General features: G+C 43.1%; 4 protein-coding genes across 5 annotated transcripts; 2 read left to right on the top strand and 2 right to left on the bottom strand.

The window, feature by feature from the left end:
• The first annotated feature begins 917 nt into the window (after window positions 1–917).
• On the top strand, window positions 918–10930 carry gys1 (glycogen synthase 1 (muscle)). 2 transcript variants are annotated; one of them, XM_062408675.1, is made up of 16 exons: window positions 918–1051; window positions 4068–4186; window positions 4338–4519; window positions 5356–5547; window positions 5653–5838; window positions 5925–6069; window positions 6243–6360; window positions 6877–6997; window positions 7146–7252; window positions 7631–7690; window positions 7867–8059; window positions 8714–8840; window positions 8930–9025; window positions 9122–9285; window positions 9372–9452; window positions 9573–10930. In XM_062408675.1, exons 2-16 carry the CDS (start codon window positions 4069–4071, stop codon window positions 9807–9809), a joined length of 2127 nt encoding a protein of 708 aa, XP_062264659.1. In that variant the 5' UTR covers window positions 918–1051; window position 4068; the 3' UTR covers window positions 9810–10930. The 2 variants fall into 2 exon arrangements, with proteins under 2 accessions (XP_062264659.1, XP_062264658.1); XM_062408674.1 differs by lacking the exon at window positions 918–1051 and adding an exon at window positions 1866–2518.
• Window positions 10931–10971: 41 nt separating this feature from the next.
• Window positions 10972–13759, bottom strand: aspdh (aspartate dehydrogenase domain containing). The gene is made up of 8 exons (XM_062408677.1): window positions 13637–13759; window positions 13429–13486; window positions 13139–13283; window positions 12892–12976; window positions 12538–12687; window positions 12208–12431; window positions 11992–12131; window positions 10972–11141 (listed from the first exon to the last, which is right to left on the bottom strand). The coding sequence occupies exons 2-8, from the start codon at window positions 13481–13483 to the stop codon at window positions 11104–11106; spliced, it is 837 nt and encodes a 278-aa protein (XP_062264661.1). The 5' UTR covers window positions 13484–13486; window positions 13637–13759; the 3' UTR covers window positions 10972–11103.
• A 631-nt stretch (window positions 13760–14390) lies between these two features.
• On the top strand, window positions 14391–16066 carry tmem86b (transmembrane protein 86B). The gene is made up of 3 exons (XM_062408678.1): window positions 14391–14662; window positions 14782–15025; window positions 15160–16066. The coding sequence occupies exons 1-3, from the start codon at window positions 14612–14614 to the stop codon at window positions 15606–15608; spliced, it is 744 nt and encodes a 247-aa protein (XP_062264662.1). The 5' UTR covers window positions 14391–14611; the 3' UTR covers window positions 15609–16066.
• Window positions 16067–16258: 192 nt separating this feature from the next.
• On the bottom strand, window positions 16259–19834 carry hspbp1 (HSPA (heat shock 70kDa) binding protein, cytoplasmic cochaperone 1). Its single transcript, XM_062408676.1, has 8 exons — window positions 19703–19834; window positions 19378–19508; window positions 18507–18714; window positions 18189–18413; window positions 17870–18025; window positions 17338–17434; window positions 17121–17232; window positions 16259–16492 (listed from the first exon to the last, which is right to left on the bottom strand). Exons 2-8 carry the CDS (start codon window positions 19495–19497, stop codon window positions 16442–16444), a joined length of 969 nt encoding a protein of 322 aa, XP_062264660.1. The 5' UTR covers window positions 19498–19508; window positions 19703–19834; the 3' UTR covers window positions 16259–16441.
• Between the last annotated feature and the right edge of the window lie 246 nt (window positions 19835–20080).

Genomic DNA, 20080 nt, shown 5'->3' with positions numbered 1-20080 from the left:
TATAATTCTGATTTAACATCCCCTTATTTCTATTTATATAATTTTAACTAGTTAACAACTTAATCATGACTTAATGTTTTATATTTAGCAACTTAATGTCTACAAATTCTGACTTACAATCTCATTAATTTGACCATCTGTGTCATACTATGAGTTTACTGCCTAATGATTTTGACGGTTATCTCATGATTGTGCTACTTCATATTTTATATTTTATATATTTGTATAAACTGTCTCATCATTTCGACTTTTTTCGCAATTTTATGGGTTACAATCTAAAAATTTGGACTTTTTATATCAACTTTACTTAACTTTGACTTGCCATCTTAAAATTTTGTGACTTCATATTTCATAATGTTGACTTTATTATATAATTTTCACTTTTCTTATCGTATCTTCGACTAACTATCTTTACAATAATTCATATTTCATCATTTGGACGCTATCTCGTATTTTTGACTATTCATCTCCTAACTTTGACTCATTATCTTAAAGTTTTAAACTTCACATTTCATAATTTGGACTTACTACCTCACAATTACGACCCAGCATTCATCTCTTTTTATTTTTATCTGGCAGCAATGAGCTTCCACACCTCCTCATATGAAGAGAAAGAAAAAAGTTGGCACTGTTTTATATGGATGAAACAAATGAATTCCACCAACTGTGGCCCCGCCCCCTCTCACCGCTGCCCAGCCAATGGCGTTGCAGCGTTGAGGAAAACACCCAGTTCCCCTAGCGCTGCTAGCAGGGTAGGAGCCAGAAGAGGAGAGCGGGACCAATGAGAGTGGAGCTCGCGAATAATGTGACAGCGGGGACCTCTCACCAATCATCTTCTCGCATCACGGGCAGTGGGCGGGGCTTCTCCCTTCATGACAGTGAACGCACCACACCAATGTGAGCCGCAGGCATTTAACTGAGGCCGCCGCCCCCTTCTCCCCGCCCCCCCCTGTACACGGTTGTCCGGTCTCCTCGCTCTTCTTCGGGGGGGAATGACTGCAACAGCTGCTGATGTGTAGTTCATCTTGTTGAAGTTTGGACAAACCGGAGGGTGAGTGCACGTCTCTGCGTTTCTGTCCTCCATGTTCACAGGAGCGCACGTCCTCCTCGACGGACGCGCATCAGGACTCGGTGTCCTCTGCGCGTTTCCGCTGCTGCAGCAGTATGTGCCTGATGTCACGTTCGCACCCAAAACACGGAGGATGCGTGTGAAAGGAGCGTGCACGTCCAGCCCAGAGTTCAGCTTTGTGATTTAATGACAGTGTGCAGGGAGCTGCTGGCCCCCCCGGGGATGGACGAGCAGCGCCTCCTCCATAGCCTGGCGTTCGGGGGTTCAGACCTGTGGGCCCACTGGTCAGCTCACAGCTAAATATAAATGTGCACAAGGTGGTTATTGTGTTTGCATGGCCAATGGTCCCCACACTGAGCCCTGAGGGATCCCAACAGCGGTGGGGATCCTTGAAGAAATAACCTGTAGTTCAGCTCCAGCATTGTGGTATTCACTCATTATAGGATTTGAAATATGCTTGGTGTTTCCTCAGGTGGATGTTTGAGCTTCTCTGTGAAGTTTTACTCTGTCGGTTCCTCGTTCACATACAGGAAGAGGAAGTTTTCTCTGTGTTCATCTTGCGTCTGAGTTGAAGTCGTGCATGGGGGAGCGGGGTTTTCTCACAGGGTTTGGAGGCAGTCATGGTGCAAATGAGATGTGGAAACTTTGAAACCTCCAGAGCACGTCCTGTGAGAGTAAGTGCCTCCAGTGGAGTGGGAGAGGGCGTCCGTCCAGCAGTTACTCTCAATTGGAAATAAAGAATGTATATATATTTGCTTCTCCATAAAGTAAGTGTTTTCTAGTGAAGGAGAAAGAGAGAGCTGTTTGAATTCAGATTAAAATGATCTGATGTGTCAGTGGTTCTGGTTTTCTGATATATCAGGTTTTGGTGGTGATTGACTGAAAGTCGTAAAATGAGTGTTTCAATTTTAACCACTTCTATCAGTAGCAGCTCAGCACGGCCACTTTGGACTTCTCATGAGCAAGGTACACTCAGATAAAATGTCTATTGGGTTGCTGTACAGGTAGAAACACATTCCTCTATGTCAGTTTGTCAGTGTGTTGCCCAATTTGCCTTCTCTGTTGTGGTTTTATGGGATTGTGACATATTTGTACACATCAGCAAGTAAGCGGCTGGATCATGTTTGTACCTGATCAATGCTCTTATCTGTGGTTTAACCTTTTCTGGCTCCTGGTATTAAATCAGAAATGGTGAAATGGGACGTGAGTCAGTCAGTGAACCAATGGGAACCATTTCTGGTTCAGTCAGTCACGAGCAGGATCAGGTGTGAGCAGAATCTTCTGACATCCCGACTTCTTTGGAAGCCAATCATTGTGCGTGTTGTGAGTCGTTGCTCGTGAGTCAGGAGCAACGACTCCTCTCCTATGCTTTATAATGTCTCCACTGCTGATGGGCGGATACTGAGCTTCTCTTGCAGTCTTCTCACAGTGGACCCCTGGTGCAGAAACGTAAGATGAACATTTTACTCTCACAGAACAGCTTTGTAGAATCATAGATAAAAGCTTGTGTTTTTATGGGATATGCGTGTTTGTGGATGTGAGTTTAGAAGGATCCCCATTAGCTCTACCCTAAGACAGAGCTACTTTTAGTGGGGTCCACATTTAAAACATACATACAGATATCAAACATCTAAAACATACATTACCATACCAATATCAAACATTTAAAACATGTGAGTGTTATGTGGCTACATGGGAGGTCAGTCAGAAGAAGCCCTTTGACCATCACAGATTTTCAACACAGCAAATACTTGAGACTTGCTCATGTACTGAACATACGATGGAGTGTCCTTTTGAAAACACAATTTCTCCAGTTGTGACCAAATTAACGTTATCTAATTTCTCAGTGTTTCTGAAGTTTACCTCATCAGGGAATTGTGGAATAATCAATCCTGAAATAATTGAAATTTGGACTCATACAGCAGCTACACCCTGGTTGGGTTACCGGCTTAGGAAGAACCTTTTTAAATTGTGGAGCAGATCATGAAAAATGGGCAAATCGTTGGGGAGGTATGCGTCCTTCTATAGTTCCTCTATATTTTCTTGTTCCCTGGAATTAGTTGCACTTGTGCTTTGCTTTCACCTTCTGTCCAGTTCATACAGATCCAGCTCCAATGGGTTTTAGCGCAGCTCCTCCGTCATGTGAAGCCTCCATCTTGTTCTTTTTCGGCTCTTGTTCTGAATCATTATCTTTTTAGAAGCTGTACTTAGTTTGTACCAACACTGCCTTTGACTGAGTTTGTAAGTCATCATAAAGTTGGAAAACTCGTGGGAAAGGTTTGAGTTAATGTTAAAGACGTATTTCACCTGTAATGCTGCTGGTAAATAAATTAACAGATCTCCTAATCCCTGACAAAAAATTTTTTTTTATTAAATTTACATTATTTTGCACTTTTCGATGGTGTACTTATTTAACCTTGGGCCGTCTGCCACTTACCTTTGTACCATTTGAGGTTCACTGGACTTAAATTCCCATAAAAAGCGTACAAGTGGGAGGTTATATTTACATTTCCAGAGAGTTTATTCAAACTGTAGAAGAGCTGAGATTGAGAAACGCTGTGTTTGCATCACAGTAGTATAGTGTAATAGGGTAGAGAAGTAAGTCATCGATGATTTACTGGTTTTGTAGGTGTGTGACGAAATGTTGGTTGGGAAATAGTTCAAAGTAAATTCCACTACACTAAATCACACTTTCTCTAACCAATGCCACTTTCTCTAGTAAAAGTAAACTGTAAGTAAGTAATATTAATTGTAAATAGCTTAAAATCCCGGATCCAGTTGTAAATATTGTACATATTTCATCTTAAAGTCGATGATGTCTGGATGAATTACTTTACAAATTATTAGAAAGGCTGAATTGCTTGCACCTCTAGAGACTTTAGTGGGGTGTTGAATAAGTACACGTGAAAAAGGGAGAAGACATCATCTGAGAACATGTACTGTGTATATGTGGTTGTGGGTTACTCCTGTCTCAAGAGTGCGCTCTGTGTTTACCCAGCATGCCGCTGGCTCGCAGCCTATCTGTCACGTCCCTCTCAGGACTGGAGGAGTGGGACGAGGAGTTTGATTTGGAGGATGCTGTCCTTTTTGAAATCGCCTGGGAGGTTGCTAACAAAGGTATGTGTGTGTGTGTGTGTGTCTAATTTTTACGAGAGAGTTATAATTGGAATGTGTTCTATACATGCATGTATATATCGGGCTGAATCACTTTAAATCTTTGTCTGGACTCTGTGTGCGTACGTGTGGCATGTTTGCTGCACATGTGAAGTTGGAGGCATCTACACCGTCATCCAGACCAAAGCCCGTATGACCTCAGAGGAATGGGGGGAGAACTATTTCCTGGTCGGGCCCTACGTGGAAAGCAACGTGCGCACTCAGGTGGAGCTGATCGAGCCCACTAACCCTGCACTGAAGAGAACCATTGACAAGATGAACTCCAGTGGGTGTAAGGTACTACCACACGAACGCAGTAAACACACACAGGGCTGAGTCAGTTTTGCGGGTTCCGCTCAAGGAACACATTCTCACTACACACGGCCAGAGATAGAGAGAGATCTGTGAATATGCACCACACTTAAAAGCCCATTCAGAGATCTCTTCTATATCCGACCCGCCGGCGTTCTGTCCCCGACCGCCTCTCCAAACACCATGACATTTCCCTGCAAAGGTTAAAGGTTGTATTACTGTCTCTCTGTCTCTCACAGTTACACAACTACACACTCCAGAAATAGATGAGGGTGTGTGTGTGTGAGTGAGATATTTTAATGCTTTGTGCTGTGGAATTATGGGTCAAGGCCAAGGCTGGCGATGCTGCTATTTTAAAGGGATAGTGCAGCCTTTTCAGTGAAGCCTATCTGAATGACCTTTGCATCAGATAACTTGTAGTCCCATGACAGGCCGACACCAGAGCCCAGCTATTTGTACTGAAAATCAGATTTTCTTATTTAGGTGGTGTTCTTGTACATTCCGCCGGCCAGTTACACTACGCCATACTTTGATAGTGATTCAAGGTTAATCTTATGAGATTTGAGACAGAATGAAGAACCCATTTATCTACATATATAAATTATATTTAGATATCCGATCAAAGCATGGCACCAAATACAGAAGTTGCGCAGTTGCAGCTGCGAGAGTTGAAGTTAGAGCATGTTTCATGAGATTTGAGGGGTTTGTACTATTTTTATTGTAAAATGATGGTTCATCAAGTTTTCCTATATCATCCTATTACAGATTATTCTATTAAAGTACATTCTCCACCTCTCCGCCTTTTATCGTTTCCCCTGCAGGTCTACTTCGGGCGCTGGCTCATCGAGGGCAGTCCCTATGTTGTTCTGATTGATGTTGCGTTCACTGCCTGGTCGCTGGACCGGTGGAAGAGCGAGCTGTGGGAGCTCTGTGACATCGGCGTGCCGTGGTTCGACCGCGAGGCCAACGACGCCGTGCTGTTCGGCTTCCTGACAGCCTGGCTGCTGGGAGAGGTCAGCGGCTCACGGCAAATGACGAGAACCGAAACACACACATGAGTTCGGCTGGTATTCGAATGTGTGTGGTTATCACTGACCCCGTGTTCTCCTGTGTCACAGTACGCCGCTCAGAGTGAGGAGCCTCCACACATCGTGGCACATTTCCATGAATGGTTGGCCGGCCTGGGCCTGGTGTTGTGTAGACACAGAAAGCTGCCGGTTGCGACCATCTTCACGACTCACGCTACGCTGCTGGGCCGATACCTGTGTGCTGGAAATGTGGACTTCTACAACAAAATCGAAGACGTGTGTACATAAGGATTGATATCAAAGGGTTGTAATGAAATAAACGTGGACGAATTGTTGATGTAACACATGTGTGTCTCCTTCAGTTCAACTTGGACAAGGAAGCAGGCGACAGGCAGATCTACCATCGCTACTGTTTGGAGCGGTCGGCCGCCCACTGTGCTCACGTCTTCACCACTGTGTCACACATCACAGCCGTTGAGGCCGAGCACCTGCTCATGAGGAAACCAGGTGTGTGTTTGATTTTTCACACTCCTCTTATTTACTACTGGCTGAGAGAGAGACGCTCTCTCTAAATGTCGATTTTAATCTCGCTGATTTTCACTGAATGTCTCAATGTTTCGTTGTTTTAATCGATGTAGAGACTAAACTAGAATTCAACTTATTTTCTCTGTCACACGCAGACATCATAACTCCCAACGGGCTCAATGTGAAGAAGTTCTCAGCCATGCACGAGTTTCAAAATCTCCACGCTCAGAGCAAGAACCGGATTCAGGAGTTCATCAGGGGACATTTCTACGGGTCAGTGACCGACAACAAACACTTTACCAAACACTAGAAGAGTCGAGTGAGGACGACTGTTGAATGTCCGTGTGTGCTGTCCTGAAAGAGTAAATAATACAAATCTGTGGGTAAATGACATGAAAAGTATTTTTTAATAGTCTCACTATATGTGAAATACATTTTGTTTCTCATATATTAAATACAATTTTCCACAAATTAAATTAATTTAACAGTATTTCTAAAATATAATTTTGAGTGTCTACACTTTCAAACACATCTCATCATTATTTATTTTTATTATTATTTAGTGGTTGTATTTTGTTTTTCCTGTAATTTAAGATTTTTGCATTCTATTGACCAGGTATTCAGTAACTTTACATTAGAAGACAGAAAAATACTTACACAAACACACAAATAACTGCATTAATAGAAATAAACAGTTTTTTTAAAGAATAAGCTTATTGTTTATTGCTCATTTGTCAGAAATCGTATTAATTGTCAGCACTGTCTTCATCCACGTTATGTGACCATTAGGCACCTGGACTTCAACCTGGACAAGTGTTTGTTCCTCTTCATCGCTGGAAGGTACGAGTTCTCCAACAAAGGAGCCGACATCTTCTTGGAGGCTTTAGCCAGACTCAACTATCTACTGAGGGTAAGTGTGTGTGTGTGTGTGTGTGTTTGTGTTAACAGATGTAGTGGAAGCGTTGGTTTGTTTGTCTGTGTGTGGGAGCGAGGAGGAGAAATGTGGATCCCAGGTCAAGAACTGTAACTTCTATTTTCGGGTGGCATTCTTGTCGCAGGTCAACCACAGCGATGTGACGGTCATCGCCTTCTTCATCATGCCAGCTCGGACAAACAACTTCAACGTGGAGACGTTAAAGGGCCAGGCAGTCAGGAAACAGCTCTGGTGAGATTATGTTAAAAACAAAAAGAGGTGCCATAAACGTAGAGGACGCCGCTCTTAAGAGCTTTTGGTGCTGAGGGCCGGTGTCGATGTGCTATAAACGAACACGCAGCTGAATGTACACACCATGTCCTGCCTCGTGCTGCTCTTCTCAGGTTCCACCCCTCACTTCAATTAACCAGTTGTTGTGAACACGCTCTTCAAATGTGAAAGGCTAACTCTGGAAAATATTCTCCAGAGTTCATGTCTATAAACGGCTAAAGTAAAAATGTGGAATTTTAGTCGGACAACCAAAGAATTTGCTTCAACTTGATTTCAACCTGGAAAGGGATTTGCAGTTGTCTCATGATCGTTGTACTCTGTTTGTTTTGTGTGTGACAGGGATACTGCTCAGACTGTGAAGGAACGCTTCGGAAAGAAACTTTACGACTCACTTCTTGTGTAAGTCGACACCTTTCAGTCCACTGCATAGACATCAAATCCATGTTTCCCATCAGAAGTGGGTGTTCTATATAAAATTCAAATGTCACAAACCACACTTCTTACAAATATTCAAGCTTATCATTTTACATCTTTCCTTTTAATCTTAAAGTCTAAAACATGTTTACTTTGCTCAGTGGGCAGCTGCCAGACATATCAAAGATGCTGGACAAGGAGGATTTCACCATAATGAAGCGTGCCATCTTTGCGACCCAGAGACAGTGCCAGCCTCCAATCTGCACCCATAACATGCTGGAGGACAGCAGCGACCCCATCCTCAACTGTGTCCGCCGCATCGGCCTTTTCAACAGCTCTGCTGACCGTGTCAAGGTATGTCATTTGTTGATAAACAGATTAAAAAAAAAGATTTCTTCTAAACATTTGACGTATTTGTGTGTTTTTCAATTGAGACACATGAACACAACTAATATGCAATATGCGGTGTTTCAAAATATGCCAATCACAGTGTCTGTTATGGTAAATACTCTGATAATAGATTGTATGGAGATGGATGACTCATCTCCACTTCCTCCCACTATTGAGAAATTAAGCCAAAATGTCCTGGGTAACGAGCGCTGCCATCTTGCACCGATGCATTTTGGGCCAGAGTCTGCACCGTAGTGATAGGGGGAGGGAGCTTTGATATTTAGGATCCCTCGATGTGCAAGCTTGTCCAATACACAAGTGTGTCTCAGCTGTCAATCATTACGTTTCAACCAGTTTTTCTAGAGCATAACATTTCTAATTAAAACCAAATCTACCTGAAAGTGTGATTACAACAGCCTAAAATAACAGAATCCATATTTATCATTGATTATTTTGGTACATGTCTCCTCTACTATCATGGAAGAGACAGGGTTTATGAGTTATGCTGCAGCCAGCCACCAGGTGGTGATCAAGACACTTTGGCTTTGCTTCTTGTTGGAGCCATCCTGTCATCTATCTTTTATGGCACTGATATTACACAGCATCTCTGTCCATTAGATCATTTTCCATCCAGAGTTCCTCTCGTCCACCTCTCCTTTACTGCCCATGGATTATGAGGAGTTTGTCAGAGGCTGCCACCTCGGCGTCTTTCCTTCTTACTACGAGCCTTGGGGCTACACACCTGGTATGACCCATGCATGTTGACAAGGTGTCTGTACACATATGTATGACATTAAAATGTTAATCGGACTTTTCTGCTTCTGTCATTGTCAGCCGAGTGCACGGTCATGGGAATCCCATCGATCTCGACTAACCTGTCAGGCTTTGGCTGTTTCATGGAGGAACACATAGCGGACCCCTCGGCGTATGGTGGGTTTCTTTTTACATTTTCTAACCTACTCTCAGTTTTTCTTAAATTTGAAAGATAAACGATTCTTTCTTTTGCATCACGCTGTTCTTTTGCAGGTATTTACATCCTGGACAGGCGGCATCGGGGGGTCGATGAGTCGTGTAACCAGCTCACCTCCTTCCTGTTCCAGTTCTGCAAGCAGAGCCGGCGCCAGCGGATCATCCAGAGGAACCGCACCGAGCGCCTCAGTGACCTCTTGGATTGGAAATACCTCGGCAGGGTGAGATTGCAAATCTCAAAGATGAAGAAACTTAAATCGTGCAACAGCTTCGGAATGTTAATGTGTTTTCTTCTGCTCTGCATCAGTACTATGTAGCAGCTCGTCATATGGCCCTGGCTAAAGCCTTCCCTGACACTTACCTGTATGAACCTCAAGAGTCAACCTCAGTAAGTCGGCTTATGTTTCTTTGAATGGGAGATTTACACAAATTATTATTACATATAGAGGTAAAAAATCTTTTCAGCTTCCTCTGATGGAATATCCGGTGTGTTTGTTCTCATCCTCAGACCTCAGGCTTCCGTTACCCGCGACCTGCCTCCGTGCCGCCATCTCCTGCTCTGTCCCGCCACTCCTCCCCGCACCACAGCGAGGCCGAGGACAACGATGAAGACGAGCGCTACGACGAGGACCTGGAGGCGGAGAAGGACCGCGTGAACATCCGCCAGCCCTTCACCCTGCCAGTCAAAAAACCATCTCCTGCAGGCTCTGGGGCCAACGGGTCCAGCAATGGTGCCTCGGATTAGACAAACTGAGACACACACCCTCACACGTAACTACAGTCATCAATGTACTCACAGACGTATTAGATGAGGAAAGCTGTAAATGCGAGGGGTACATTTAATATTGGCTTGACGTGAAAAGCTGTATTTGTGTCAGTGTCTTCCCAAACTGTGCATACCTCAAAATTTCCAATAATCTGTCAGTTTGATTTGCTTTGGATTTTTTTCTCAGTTACACCAGCAGGGAAAGCAGTGGTTTGCTCTGTGGAGAAAATACAGCAGCAAGAAAAGAGCCAATCAACAGCTCAACATGCAAAAAAAATCAATAAAAAAGAGTCAGGATTGCTGGATTTTGTAGATTACTAACACTGGATAACACCGATAGGTCGAAATCATGGAGAAAAATAGCGTAGGATTATTATGAGTCTCTGGAGGAGGGTTTTAAAATCCTGCGTGAACGGTCGGTCGGAGCAGAACTCTCCTTTTTACCAGCTTGTCATCTTCCACATTGAAAGCAGGATCGGCTACTTTCCAGGTAATAGACGGTGTCTGTTGTTGTGAGGACCCACAAGTAGCAGCCATTCTTTTTACCCGTGTTTGGCTTAAATGTGTGATGGTAATTCAGTGCTTCAATCTCCACTGTTTTATAGTAGCATATTGTTCTGTCTTTGTAATGCCTTGTTTACCACGAGACCTCCCAGAATGGAAACATAATGGAAAAAGCACACAAACGCAACATTGCACGAATTGTGTCTGTGTGTTTTCATTTTGTTTCCGTGCCTTATTGTATCACAGCCTTTCAGTGACGATCATCGATGACCGACCTCACACTCCCGTGTATGTCTGTGTGTGTGTGTGTGTGTGTGCTTTTTGTGGGGGGGGTGGATACTCCTGGATTTGCTTGTTTCCGAACGTATTTATTTGTGAAAGGAAAAGAGAAGAGAAAAACTGTGTCCTGTTGTGGCGGCCATGTTTCTCATGTGAGAGACATGAGACGACTGGAGGAGCTTGAGTACGTATTCACTGTTTGTTATGGAAGAAGGAAAATTGTTTTACCAGCATATACGCCGCACTTCCTGTAACAGTTTTATCATTCACAACATGCACCAGATGAACTTCTAATAAAGTTTGAATATATATGTGTATGCTCTGTATATACCTGTCGGTGTTTTACACTGGCTCTGTCTTTGTGTGCTTACAGTTTATTGGAACACAAAATATCAAGTTCTTAAGTAACATATTGATCCAGTGATTCACTATCACAGGTTTCTGAGTGGATCCTCTTGTTGCTGACGATCATCCGGAGTCGTCCTCTGCTTCAGCACAAGTAAACTCGGCCCCCGTGACCTTTGCAAGCTGAGAAACACAAGAAAATCAGGGTTGAAATCAAAATCTCCCTCACACGTCACTTATTACACACACATAGAAACTACAGTGGACAGTGCACGTGGAATGGAGAGAGAGAATAGAGGAAGACACGCAGCAAAGGGCCAGGTCCGAACCGAGGACTCAAGCATCTTCTCAAGTTCTGTGTTTAAATAGAAAATTGAGTTGGCATTGATATGAGTCCTTATAATGATGCTACATTATACCTCCACTCTTCTACATCTATTTGAAAGCTGAAGTCACTTTTCAAAGGTTTTACATTTTTGATTATAAAAAATGATCTTATAAAGTGTTATGTACCTCCTTTTTTGCTCGTGACCCCATAGAAACAGTATGTTGTCTAGTTGGGACCCATCACAGATGTTCAGTTCTACTAAGACGCACATTTTCATCTTTTAAATAACTTCAGGGCACAAAGAGGTAAACATATCCAGTTGTTCACAAAAAATCTTTAGAGAAAAGTTAGAAAATACTTCAAATATTTGCACCATAACCTATTTAATAATCTCACAATCACTTAGATGTGACCCTTAGGAGGGAGGGACCAGACCCACAGGAATAAAACAGTCATAAAAAGTCACCTCACCTTTAACAGCTACACCATGAAAATACTACTGCACGACGATTAGTAATAAATCTGTAGCAGTGGTCATTTTCTGCACAGTTTTTACTTTTGACATTTTACAAAGCAAAAATGTATAAATGGATCCAATAAATCCACAACAGAGCAGCTGGCAGTAAGAGTTCCCTGCAGTTTGCATTCACTCCAACCCTGTGAGACCAAAGTGATCTGTTTGTTCTCAGGATCTTTGAGACTCACCAAGTAAACTGCTCCAGAATGAGTTGTATGTTGCGCTGCCAGTGACAGCCCCGAGCCTGGCTGGATTTCTCCTCACTGTGTGCACTGAGAAGCCATTTGGCCCCGTCACCTCCACCTCCACCACGTGGTAGTCACTCAACCTGCAGAATAGAGGGGGCAGAGGTGAGATGTGAAAGGTTCTGTTGGGTCAATCAGATTTCAGTAGAGGAAACTTACGCTGTGTCAGACACAATCTCTCCCTGAACCCCTGTGAAGCCCAGTGATGCTGCTGCCACCGCTGCTGCCGCCATGGTGTTCACATTGTTAGGAGCCAGTGGGCACAGGTCTGCCACTGAGCCACTGAACAGAACCCGCCTGCCCTCTCCCTCCGTCCAATCAGAGAGGACGTCCCCTGTCAGCCGGAAGCAGGATGGATGCTTGGACATTCTTATAAACAACGCCTGAGAGGAGGCACAGAGGAGAAACACAGTCAGTTTAAGACTCTCACGACAATGTGCTGAGGCCCATTTAGTTAAGACTGGATCCTGACTTTCTGTCCAGTGTTACCTTTAAGGCTCCACTGTCACTCAGCCTCTGGATGTCCTGGCCTCCCCACAATGCACCACTGGGGACGTAGAGTGTTCTGCCGTACTGCTGAGCCGCCTGACGCAGCCTCGCGTTCAGATCTGGATCAGCTAGGGCCGAGGGAGAGCCCACCTGAGAGGAGGAGAAACACGGGCACAACACAGGACCAAGCATTTAGATGTCACTTCAGCAGCCGTTCATTTACACATCTGGGTTCACAGTGGAAATTTAACAACATCAATGACAGATATTTGCAATAATGATACATATCTGTGGAAAGTGAGCCGCTCTCTCCAGGTTGATTGAATCTTTATTTAATCAGACAAAGAATCTTACCATGAAATGAGACTGAGACAGGAAGTGGAGTCCGAATTCTGTCACTATCTGAGGATGGCACACTTCTACAATCACATCACATGGCCTGCAAAGCACACACAGATTATCCATTCAAGTTAAAGGGAGACTTCAGCCAGCACCACACACTGTCTGTATCTTACAGAGCGATTACATGAAGATGCTTAGTGTGTGTATTTGTGTTTGTATTTGTGTGTGTTTTTGTGTGTGTATGTGTGTGTGATTGCACCTGTCTGTAAAACACGATAGATCGCCAAGTATGAGTTCATCGGGGACTAATCCTTTGAGTTTGTCAGAGTTTCTGTTCCAAACAAAAGCCAGAGTCAAACCCACAGCTGCTCCATCTTTAAGGATCCTCTCCACCAAGTACTGCCCTAAAACACACACACAAACACACACACACACACACACAGAGAGAGAGATTTAGACAATTTCATGGCAGATAACAGATCATTAAGTGAATAAGGATTTATGAATTGAATGAAAACAGTGTCTTGAGTTTGGAGAAGCAGTTCCAACCTAAATGTCCAAATCCTACAACTCCAATCCTCAGCAAAGAGCCGCTGGTTTCCATGTCCTGTGCAGGGAAAGCAAACTAATAAAAGCACCATCACACACACACACACACACACACACATACACACACACCTGCATTTGACCTTACTTTATATCTCATCTCCCTCAATCGCCTATTCGACAGCATAACTACATTTATTGCTCTACTCACCTAATAATCTCACACGCTTCCCGAGCTCCTGAGTCTCTCAGTCTGAAGAACAGCCACTGGCCCACGACTGCAGGGAATGGTGGGAAAGCAGAGTGCAAAGTTTGACTCTGAGAAGCCGTAGTTAATTATTGTCCGTTCTTCAGTTTGTAGAATTCTCTCACGCACGCAGGGTTCCTCCTCCACATGCTCTAACAATTTCAGAACAAATCCACTTTGTGTGACTCACATTCTTTTATTCTTAAATTAAACATATTGCATTTTGATAAGCATGTTTGCCTTTTTGCTTAATTTGCCCCTCTTGCACAATTTGAAAGTGTTTGATTGGGAAATTATAATAACTTTTTATCTATAACTCTGATTCAAAAAACACCTAGTGAACAAAAGCAATACAATATGAGATCATTTTTATTATTTTGTAGAATCATCCTACAGAATTCAACAAAACCCTAACAAACATGTCACACAGTAACTCTGTACAGCAGCATAATTCTAACAGATTATCTTTTGATAGTTTGACAACGTTAGAATTTCAAGAATACGGGCGTTTCCCACATTGACTTATTAAAATCCATGTATGCATGTTTTCATAAAGACCAATCCAACAAATGCCAAGCTAGAAAACTTTCTTTATCATATGTGACAGTTTCCTATTCCCAGTTATTCACCCAGTTCAACTTTGCCCTCTGCGTGTCGATGTAATTGTATTCAGCCCGGAAAGGTCAACGGTCGGCAGTTTGTCCATAGGAAAGCAAAATGGGGAATTGATTATCAGAGAGCAATCAGACAGGAAGCACCGGTCTAAAGTTCAGTGCTGTGAAATACCAGCAGACTGAAAAACACAGATACAGAGACGAAGGGAACAGGAGAACGAGGAGAGAACAATACGGATTATAGGTGAAGAAGAAGAAAATAACAAGTTCATTCACTTGTTCACTTGATTGGCTGAGAGCCCACGTCAGTGCTGACTCTGAGAAGATGGACATCCTTGAGACAGCAGCATACGACAGGCGGCAGAGGAGAAATACGGTACCACAGAAACCATTTACTCTTTCTCACAGTCTCTAAACATTAACTTATTTAATCGTCTTTTCAGTTGTAACGTGTCTCCCGCTCTCTTTCTCTCTCTACTCCTGCCTCCCTCTCAGTCCTGTGCCCTGCTCTTCTCTCTCTTGCCTTTCTTTTTGTCCACAGCTCTGTTCTTCTACCTGTGGACTCCTGACTCGCCGGCCTCCATCGTGTCTGCAGCTGTCAAAACGGCACCCACTGCCCTCCTGGCTGCCGTCGTGCTGAGCTGGAATGGAGGTCAGAGTGTCCTGGGTGTGGCGGGAGGCCTGCTCTTCTCTGCTGTTGGTGACTGCTGCCTGGTATGGCCGGAGCTGTTTGTGCATGGTAAGAGTCTGCTTTGTAAGCAAAGGTGTAAAATGGCAATTTTCTAGATACAGTGAACAATGGCAAGTTCATCACAACTCTGATAAAAGCTGCTCTTTATTCCACTCGTTATTTATTGTCCTTATCCGTTTCAGGAATGGGTGCATTTGCTGTGGCTCATCTGATGTACTCCCTCACCTTCCTCTCCAGTCGTTATCCGACACGTTCCTCTTCCTCCTTGACTATTGTCCTCTTCTTGATCCTGCTCACGATAGGAGGAGGCTACTACATGTACATATATCCATTCTTGCAGAAGGCACCGGACTCAGAGCTGCTCATTCCCGGTGTGGGGGTTTATATTGTCCTGATAACTCTAATGGGAGCGTTAGCTATTAGAACCCGCCATGCAGCGACACTGCTGGGAAGTTTGTCTTTCATAGTGTCTGACATTGCACTGGCCCTGCAAGTTTTCAAGGTCACACAGCTACAGCACGGAAACACTATTGTCATGGGGACATACTATTTGGCACAGCTACTAATTTCTGTGGGTGATATAATGGCAGCAGCGGACAAGGAAGATTTTGGAAAATGGAAGAGGTCCTAGACAGCATCCCTGTGGCATCCCTAAAGTGTGAACCATCATCCGCACATTTACTTATTGGGTAAAGAGCTGATGCTACCATTGAATACTTTTTATAAATATAGGAATTATTTTTAAATAAAGGAAAAGAGGAAGATGAACTGATTGAGGACAGTTTACTATCGACAGCTCCTTGAGTCAAAAGGTTTAGAATTGGAAACGATAAAGCAAAAGAGCAACTGGCAACACAAGATAATTTGTGTTACTAAATTGAATTTCAATGATCATACAACACAAATGTCTGCATGTTAACAATAACATGTACTCTGTGATTTGTACCAATATTTTAATCAGTGTATTAGTGTAAGTTATGCATGTATTGGCAATTGTTCTCCACTTGTGAAGGGGCCATTATATGTAGATAAATACTCCCATTTGTTTTGCTAATAATAAATAAATAAATATGGTATAAAAAATACAAATGTGTCTGTACTTTTCAGTCAAGTTTTTGAAACAAAAATTGAAAGTAAATGGAAACACTTTGACAAAATCTGGATTTAAATGTGATGTACATTTAACTACAAATATCATCATGATACTACTACATGTAATACAGATGGTTGGTGATACATGTAAGAGACGAGGAACTGAAAACATTACACTGAAGTGACAGCTGACTGGGAAAAAAGTATTTTATACATGATTTACACAGTGGAATCCGTAGAGAACAGGCAAAGTATGGACAGCAACTGTGGCAACAGACAAGGATGTTGCTCAACATGATCTAGAGCAGGGAATAAGTTCTGTTACTTGAGGTGAATCACACTTCAGCGATCCATCTCACTGCCATCGGACCGCTATCCACGGAAACATGTCATTTCCAAACTCTCGCAGAAGTCCAGCTCTTCCTGTTGTTAACAAAAATATGACTTTAAAACATATTCCATTGACAAATATGAAGCCTGCCTACTATCTATATCTTTTTATCAATATTTTCTTTCTAGAAAGATGACATCTCCCCCAAAGTAAAACTAAAGCGTCTCCATCTCCATATGGTGGCTGGCAGCTGTATAGGTTTTATATAACTTCTCCATGTAAGAGATGGGGACACGGAACCAAACTAAAAGTAAAAATCACACTGATGTGTATTCAAATGTTCATGTTTCTGGTAAATTTGGCTTAATTACTTAATTATTTGAAGCTGTGAAAATGTCACTCATGATTGGACCTCACTACTGTAGCTCTATCCCCCTACTGCACGGACTCCTCATCCACTAGACGGCAGTGTTTGTATAAGGGATATTTTGGCTTCATAGTGGGAGGAAGTGAAGATGCGTTGTCCATCTTTATATAAAAAGGTATATGAATTATATACTCAGTATATGGTATTTGGCTACTTCTTCGCACACTTGTCTATAACATCTATTCTGCCTAATTTAGAGAAGAAAAAAACTCAATAAAGAAACACGTTTAAAGTCTGAATCATCATTTTTTTTTTTTACAGTTTTCAATATGGTATTGTTCGAAAGTCTCTACCTGCCACTCCTCCTTTCCACCGAGCTCTTTGATTCGCTGTTTGAGCAGCTCCTCCAGTGCGAGAGTAGGATTCCTGCACTCTTTGAGCCCCTTTGGACAGTCCTCCACCAAACTGCATGGACAGAAACACAGAGAGAGGCCGTAATCAACAACGTGAAGAACAAAGTCATGTAAACATCTCAGTGCTGAGGCCCGTCAGGTCGACAGTGTTTCTTACCAACAGATGGCACCAAGAATATGTTCATGGACAGATGAGTGGGGTGTGCGGAGAACAGCCACCAGCTGCTGTACCATTCCCATGGAGATAACCGTGTCTGCAGGATAGATAAGAGCAGAAATAAGTTTTCCTTTTTATTAAACAAAAAGGAAAAAGACAGATACTGCACACAACTCCATCGTATACATTTTTGAAGGAGGTCTGGATTCAATTGTGTATATAAACATACACACACTCAAACATATATGCTTTCACTGCATTTCCCATGGATTAGCATCAGGCTGAAACGTTGATTCATCTGCTTTTTAATACTCGCCGCATAATAAATAATTTGAAGATAGTTACAAATATTGTCCCAGAGGCCCTCTTCTTTTGTGACCTTGAAGAAATGCTAAATCTCGTCGTAGGAATGTATCATTTTGTATGATTTGTATGATTTTCTGATTATCATCAGATTTTGACAACAAGATCATAAAATGTGTGATGCCAATATCTATATCTAGTGCTATTTCACCGCCTCTCTCCTTCATACCTTTCTCCTCAGGATGTGACCTCAGCAGGTTGAGCAGAAGGAATGACGACTTTGTCCTGAGCCTCTCGTTCTCCGACTGCATGCATCGCGTCAGCACTGAGAAACCATCGAGGGTCAGGAACGCCTTGAGTCCTGCCTCCTGCTCTCGGACAAGACCTAAAGTCACAACACGATACAGTGGGTTACATTCTGGGGTGTAAAATTAAAATCAGTCTGCGAAAAATCCACAGTTAGCATTTCAATGTACTTCAAGTGTTCAGTCATGATATGCTGCAGCACTGTCTACCTGTGTGTGCCAGAGCGAACATGAGATACTCACATGAGACAGCATAAAAGGCTTTTACTCTGGCGGTGGGGTCAGGGTCTGAGTCTGTCATCTGCAGCAGCTTTGGCAGAACCCCAATTTTTAGCAGGTGGACCTGCACCTCCGGCATGTTCTGGGCACAGCAAGCAACGAGCTCAGCAGCACGCCACCTCAGCCCACTTTTGACATGACCAAGATACCGGGAGAAGCACAGATCCAGTCCACCCAGAACCATCAGGTCTGTGAGGCAGAGAGAGGGCACACGGTCGGAACAGCTTCTCCAATTCCAGCTCCGTTTGGAGAATATCAAATTTTGTAGTGATTATAACGAACCTCTGGCATTGTCCAAATTCTCACACAACTCCGTTATAACCTTAAAGGCTGATTCCCGCTCAGCTTCATCCTCTGCGTCCTCTCCCTCCTTCCCACTTTCGCTCTTTTCCTCTTTGTGCAAGATTTCCAGGCACTGCTTGATCTGCTCCACTTCCTCCACCTGCCCTCTGCAAACTTCTGCCAAGGCTTCTTTCAGAAACGCTTTCCTCTGGAACAAAAGGACAAGAGGGAAAATGGTTCTCAGTTACCGGGTTAAAATAAAAAATAGTAATCAACCTTAAGAGGAGGTCGTCTTTAGTGTGACACGTGCAAAGGCCCAGAACCTTCGGCCAATGCAAGAGGATTCAAGCCTCTGTATCTCCCCTGACTAGTTTCAATCATGTGCGAGTCCAGTGACTTTGATAGGCAATTTGTAAACAATGGAAAAGCACAGGTTGAACTATGCTGGAATGACAGCTCCAAATTGATTTGATCACTAAAATAATTCTTGTGTTCAGTGCCACAGCTAAGGATTGTGTTTATTACCATTTACAGTCAGAGAATTTTTGTCTTTTACAATTGACCAAAGGTCAGTGCCTAAGGAGAAGTGTGTGTGTATGTGTGTGTGTGAAGCCTTATCAGGTTTGAAATATATAATTAGCAGGCATCAATTCACTAAATGGGTCATCAATCCATGGCTCCTTTATTTACACTTGCTTCTCGTGTATTTAATCGTGTTCCGTATTGATTCTGTGTTTGACATCCACAGATATATGTTGTGTTTTTCTGGGGGGGGGGGGGGGGGGGGGGGTTATGTGTTGTGTTTCTTTTCTTGTTATGCGTAGTGCTGTGGTTTTTGTCTCGTTGAGTGCACTGAAGTGTTGAATCTCACCTCCTCTGTCATCGGTTCAACGGGAGCAGCTCCCTCTGCAGCGACTCCAGCATCCATCGCCATCTTCAGGACGCCCCCGAGGTTTGGGGGATATCTCTTGTCCTGGTTGTTTTCTGCCATGATGAATATTCCTGAGGAGCGAGAGAAATAATTAAAAAAGATGTTTAAATGAAGTCAGCGTGTGACCTCAGTTCCACGAGGTTCGCCTGTTTGCTCCAGAGGTCAATAATTCACCGCATCCTGCCAATTCGAAAGCGTCATTAACGATCCTCACTACGAAGAACAATTGAATGCTGTTAACAAAACGCACTTGTTTTCAACTTACCTTACGCTGCTTAGTGAAATTAATGGACACACTTTCTCTGTCGACTTACAAACAAACCGTACAAACTGCGTTAGCTCACGGAATGAATGATCCAGAACATTCTGGCTAGCTAATCTCACGAGTGGCCTGGAGGCGGCCATATTTTACCGTAAAGACTAAAAGCAAACACGCAAATAGGAAATGTTTTTCCCATGTATTCTGCCTCATATCAGTAATTTCAGTCTTCACGTGTCTGTGTTAATGAAGTCACTCATAATTATGATAATAATATTAAAATTCAAGTGTAACACATTGGAAATAAACTATGTCAGCGCATCTATTCGCGCAATTATGGCATATTTATGACGTTTATACGAGTGACGTTCAAAGAGTGTCAGT

This window comes from Platichthys flesus, chromosome 16 (genome assembly GCF_949316205.1).
Source record: "Platichthys flesus chromosome 16, fPlaFle2.1, whole genome shotgun sequence".
Classification (NCBI taxonomy): domain Eukaryota; kingdom Metazoa; phylum Chordata; class Actinopteri; order Pleuronectiformes; family Pleuronectidae; genus Platichthys; species Platichthys flesus.
The sequence above is the reverse complement of the archived record's forward strand: the minus strand, read 5'-3'. Positions and strand labels throughout refer to the sequence as shown.

Bases quoted from the DNA above. Each gene is read 5' to 3' on its own strand.
- gys1 (XM_062408675.1), top strand. From the start codon at position 4,069: ATGCCGCTGGCTCGCAGCCTATCTGTCACGTCCCTCTCAGGACTGGAG. The intron at 7,691-7,866 runs GTAAGTCGACAC...TACTTTGCTCAG, and splicing joins CTTTACGACTCACTTCTTGT to TGGGCAGCTGCCAGACATAT. The intron at 9,286-9,371 runs GTGAGATTGCAA...GCTCTGCATCAG, and splicing joins ATTGGAAATACCTCGGCAGG to TACTATGTAGCAGCTCGTCA.
- aspdh (XM_062408677.1), bottom strand. From the start codon at position 13,483: ATGGAAACCAGCGGCTCTTTGCTGAGGATTGGAGTTGTAGGATTTGGA. The intron at 12,432-12,537 runs GTAACACTGGAC...GCCTCCTCTCAG, and splicing joins GTGACAGTGGAGCCTTAAAG to GCGTTGTTTATAAGAATGTC. The intron at 11,142-11,991 runs GTGAGTCTCAAA...TGTGTTTCTCAG, and splicing joins ATTCTGGAGCAGTTTACTTG to CTTGCAAAGGTCACGGGGGC.
- tmem86b (XM_062408678.1), top strand. From the start codon at position 14,612: ATGGACATCCTTGAGACAGCAGCATACGACAGGCGGCAGAGGAGAAAT. The intron at 14,663-14,781 runs GTACCACAGAAA...CCTCCCTCTCAG, and splicing joins GGCGGCAGAGGAGAAATACG to TCCTGTGCCCTGCTCTTCTC. The intron at 15,026-15,159 runs GTAAGAGTCTGC...TATCCGTTTCAG, and splicing joins GCCGGAGCTGTTTGTGCATG to GAATGGGTGCATTTGCTGTG.
- hspbp1 (XM_062408676.1), bottom strand. From the start codon at position 19,497: ATGGCAGAAAACAACCAGGACAAGAGATATCCCCCAAACCTCGGGGGC. The intron at 18,715-19,377 runs GTGAGATTCAAC...CTTTTGTTCCAG, and splicing joins TTGAACCGATGACAGAGGAG to AGGAAAGCGTTTCTGAAAGA. The intron at 17,233-17,337 runs GTAAGAAACACT...CTGTCCATGCAG, and splicing joins ATTCTTGGTGCCATCTGTTG to TTTGGTGGAGGACTGTCCAA.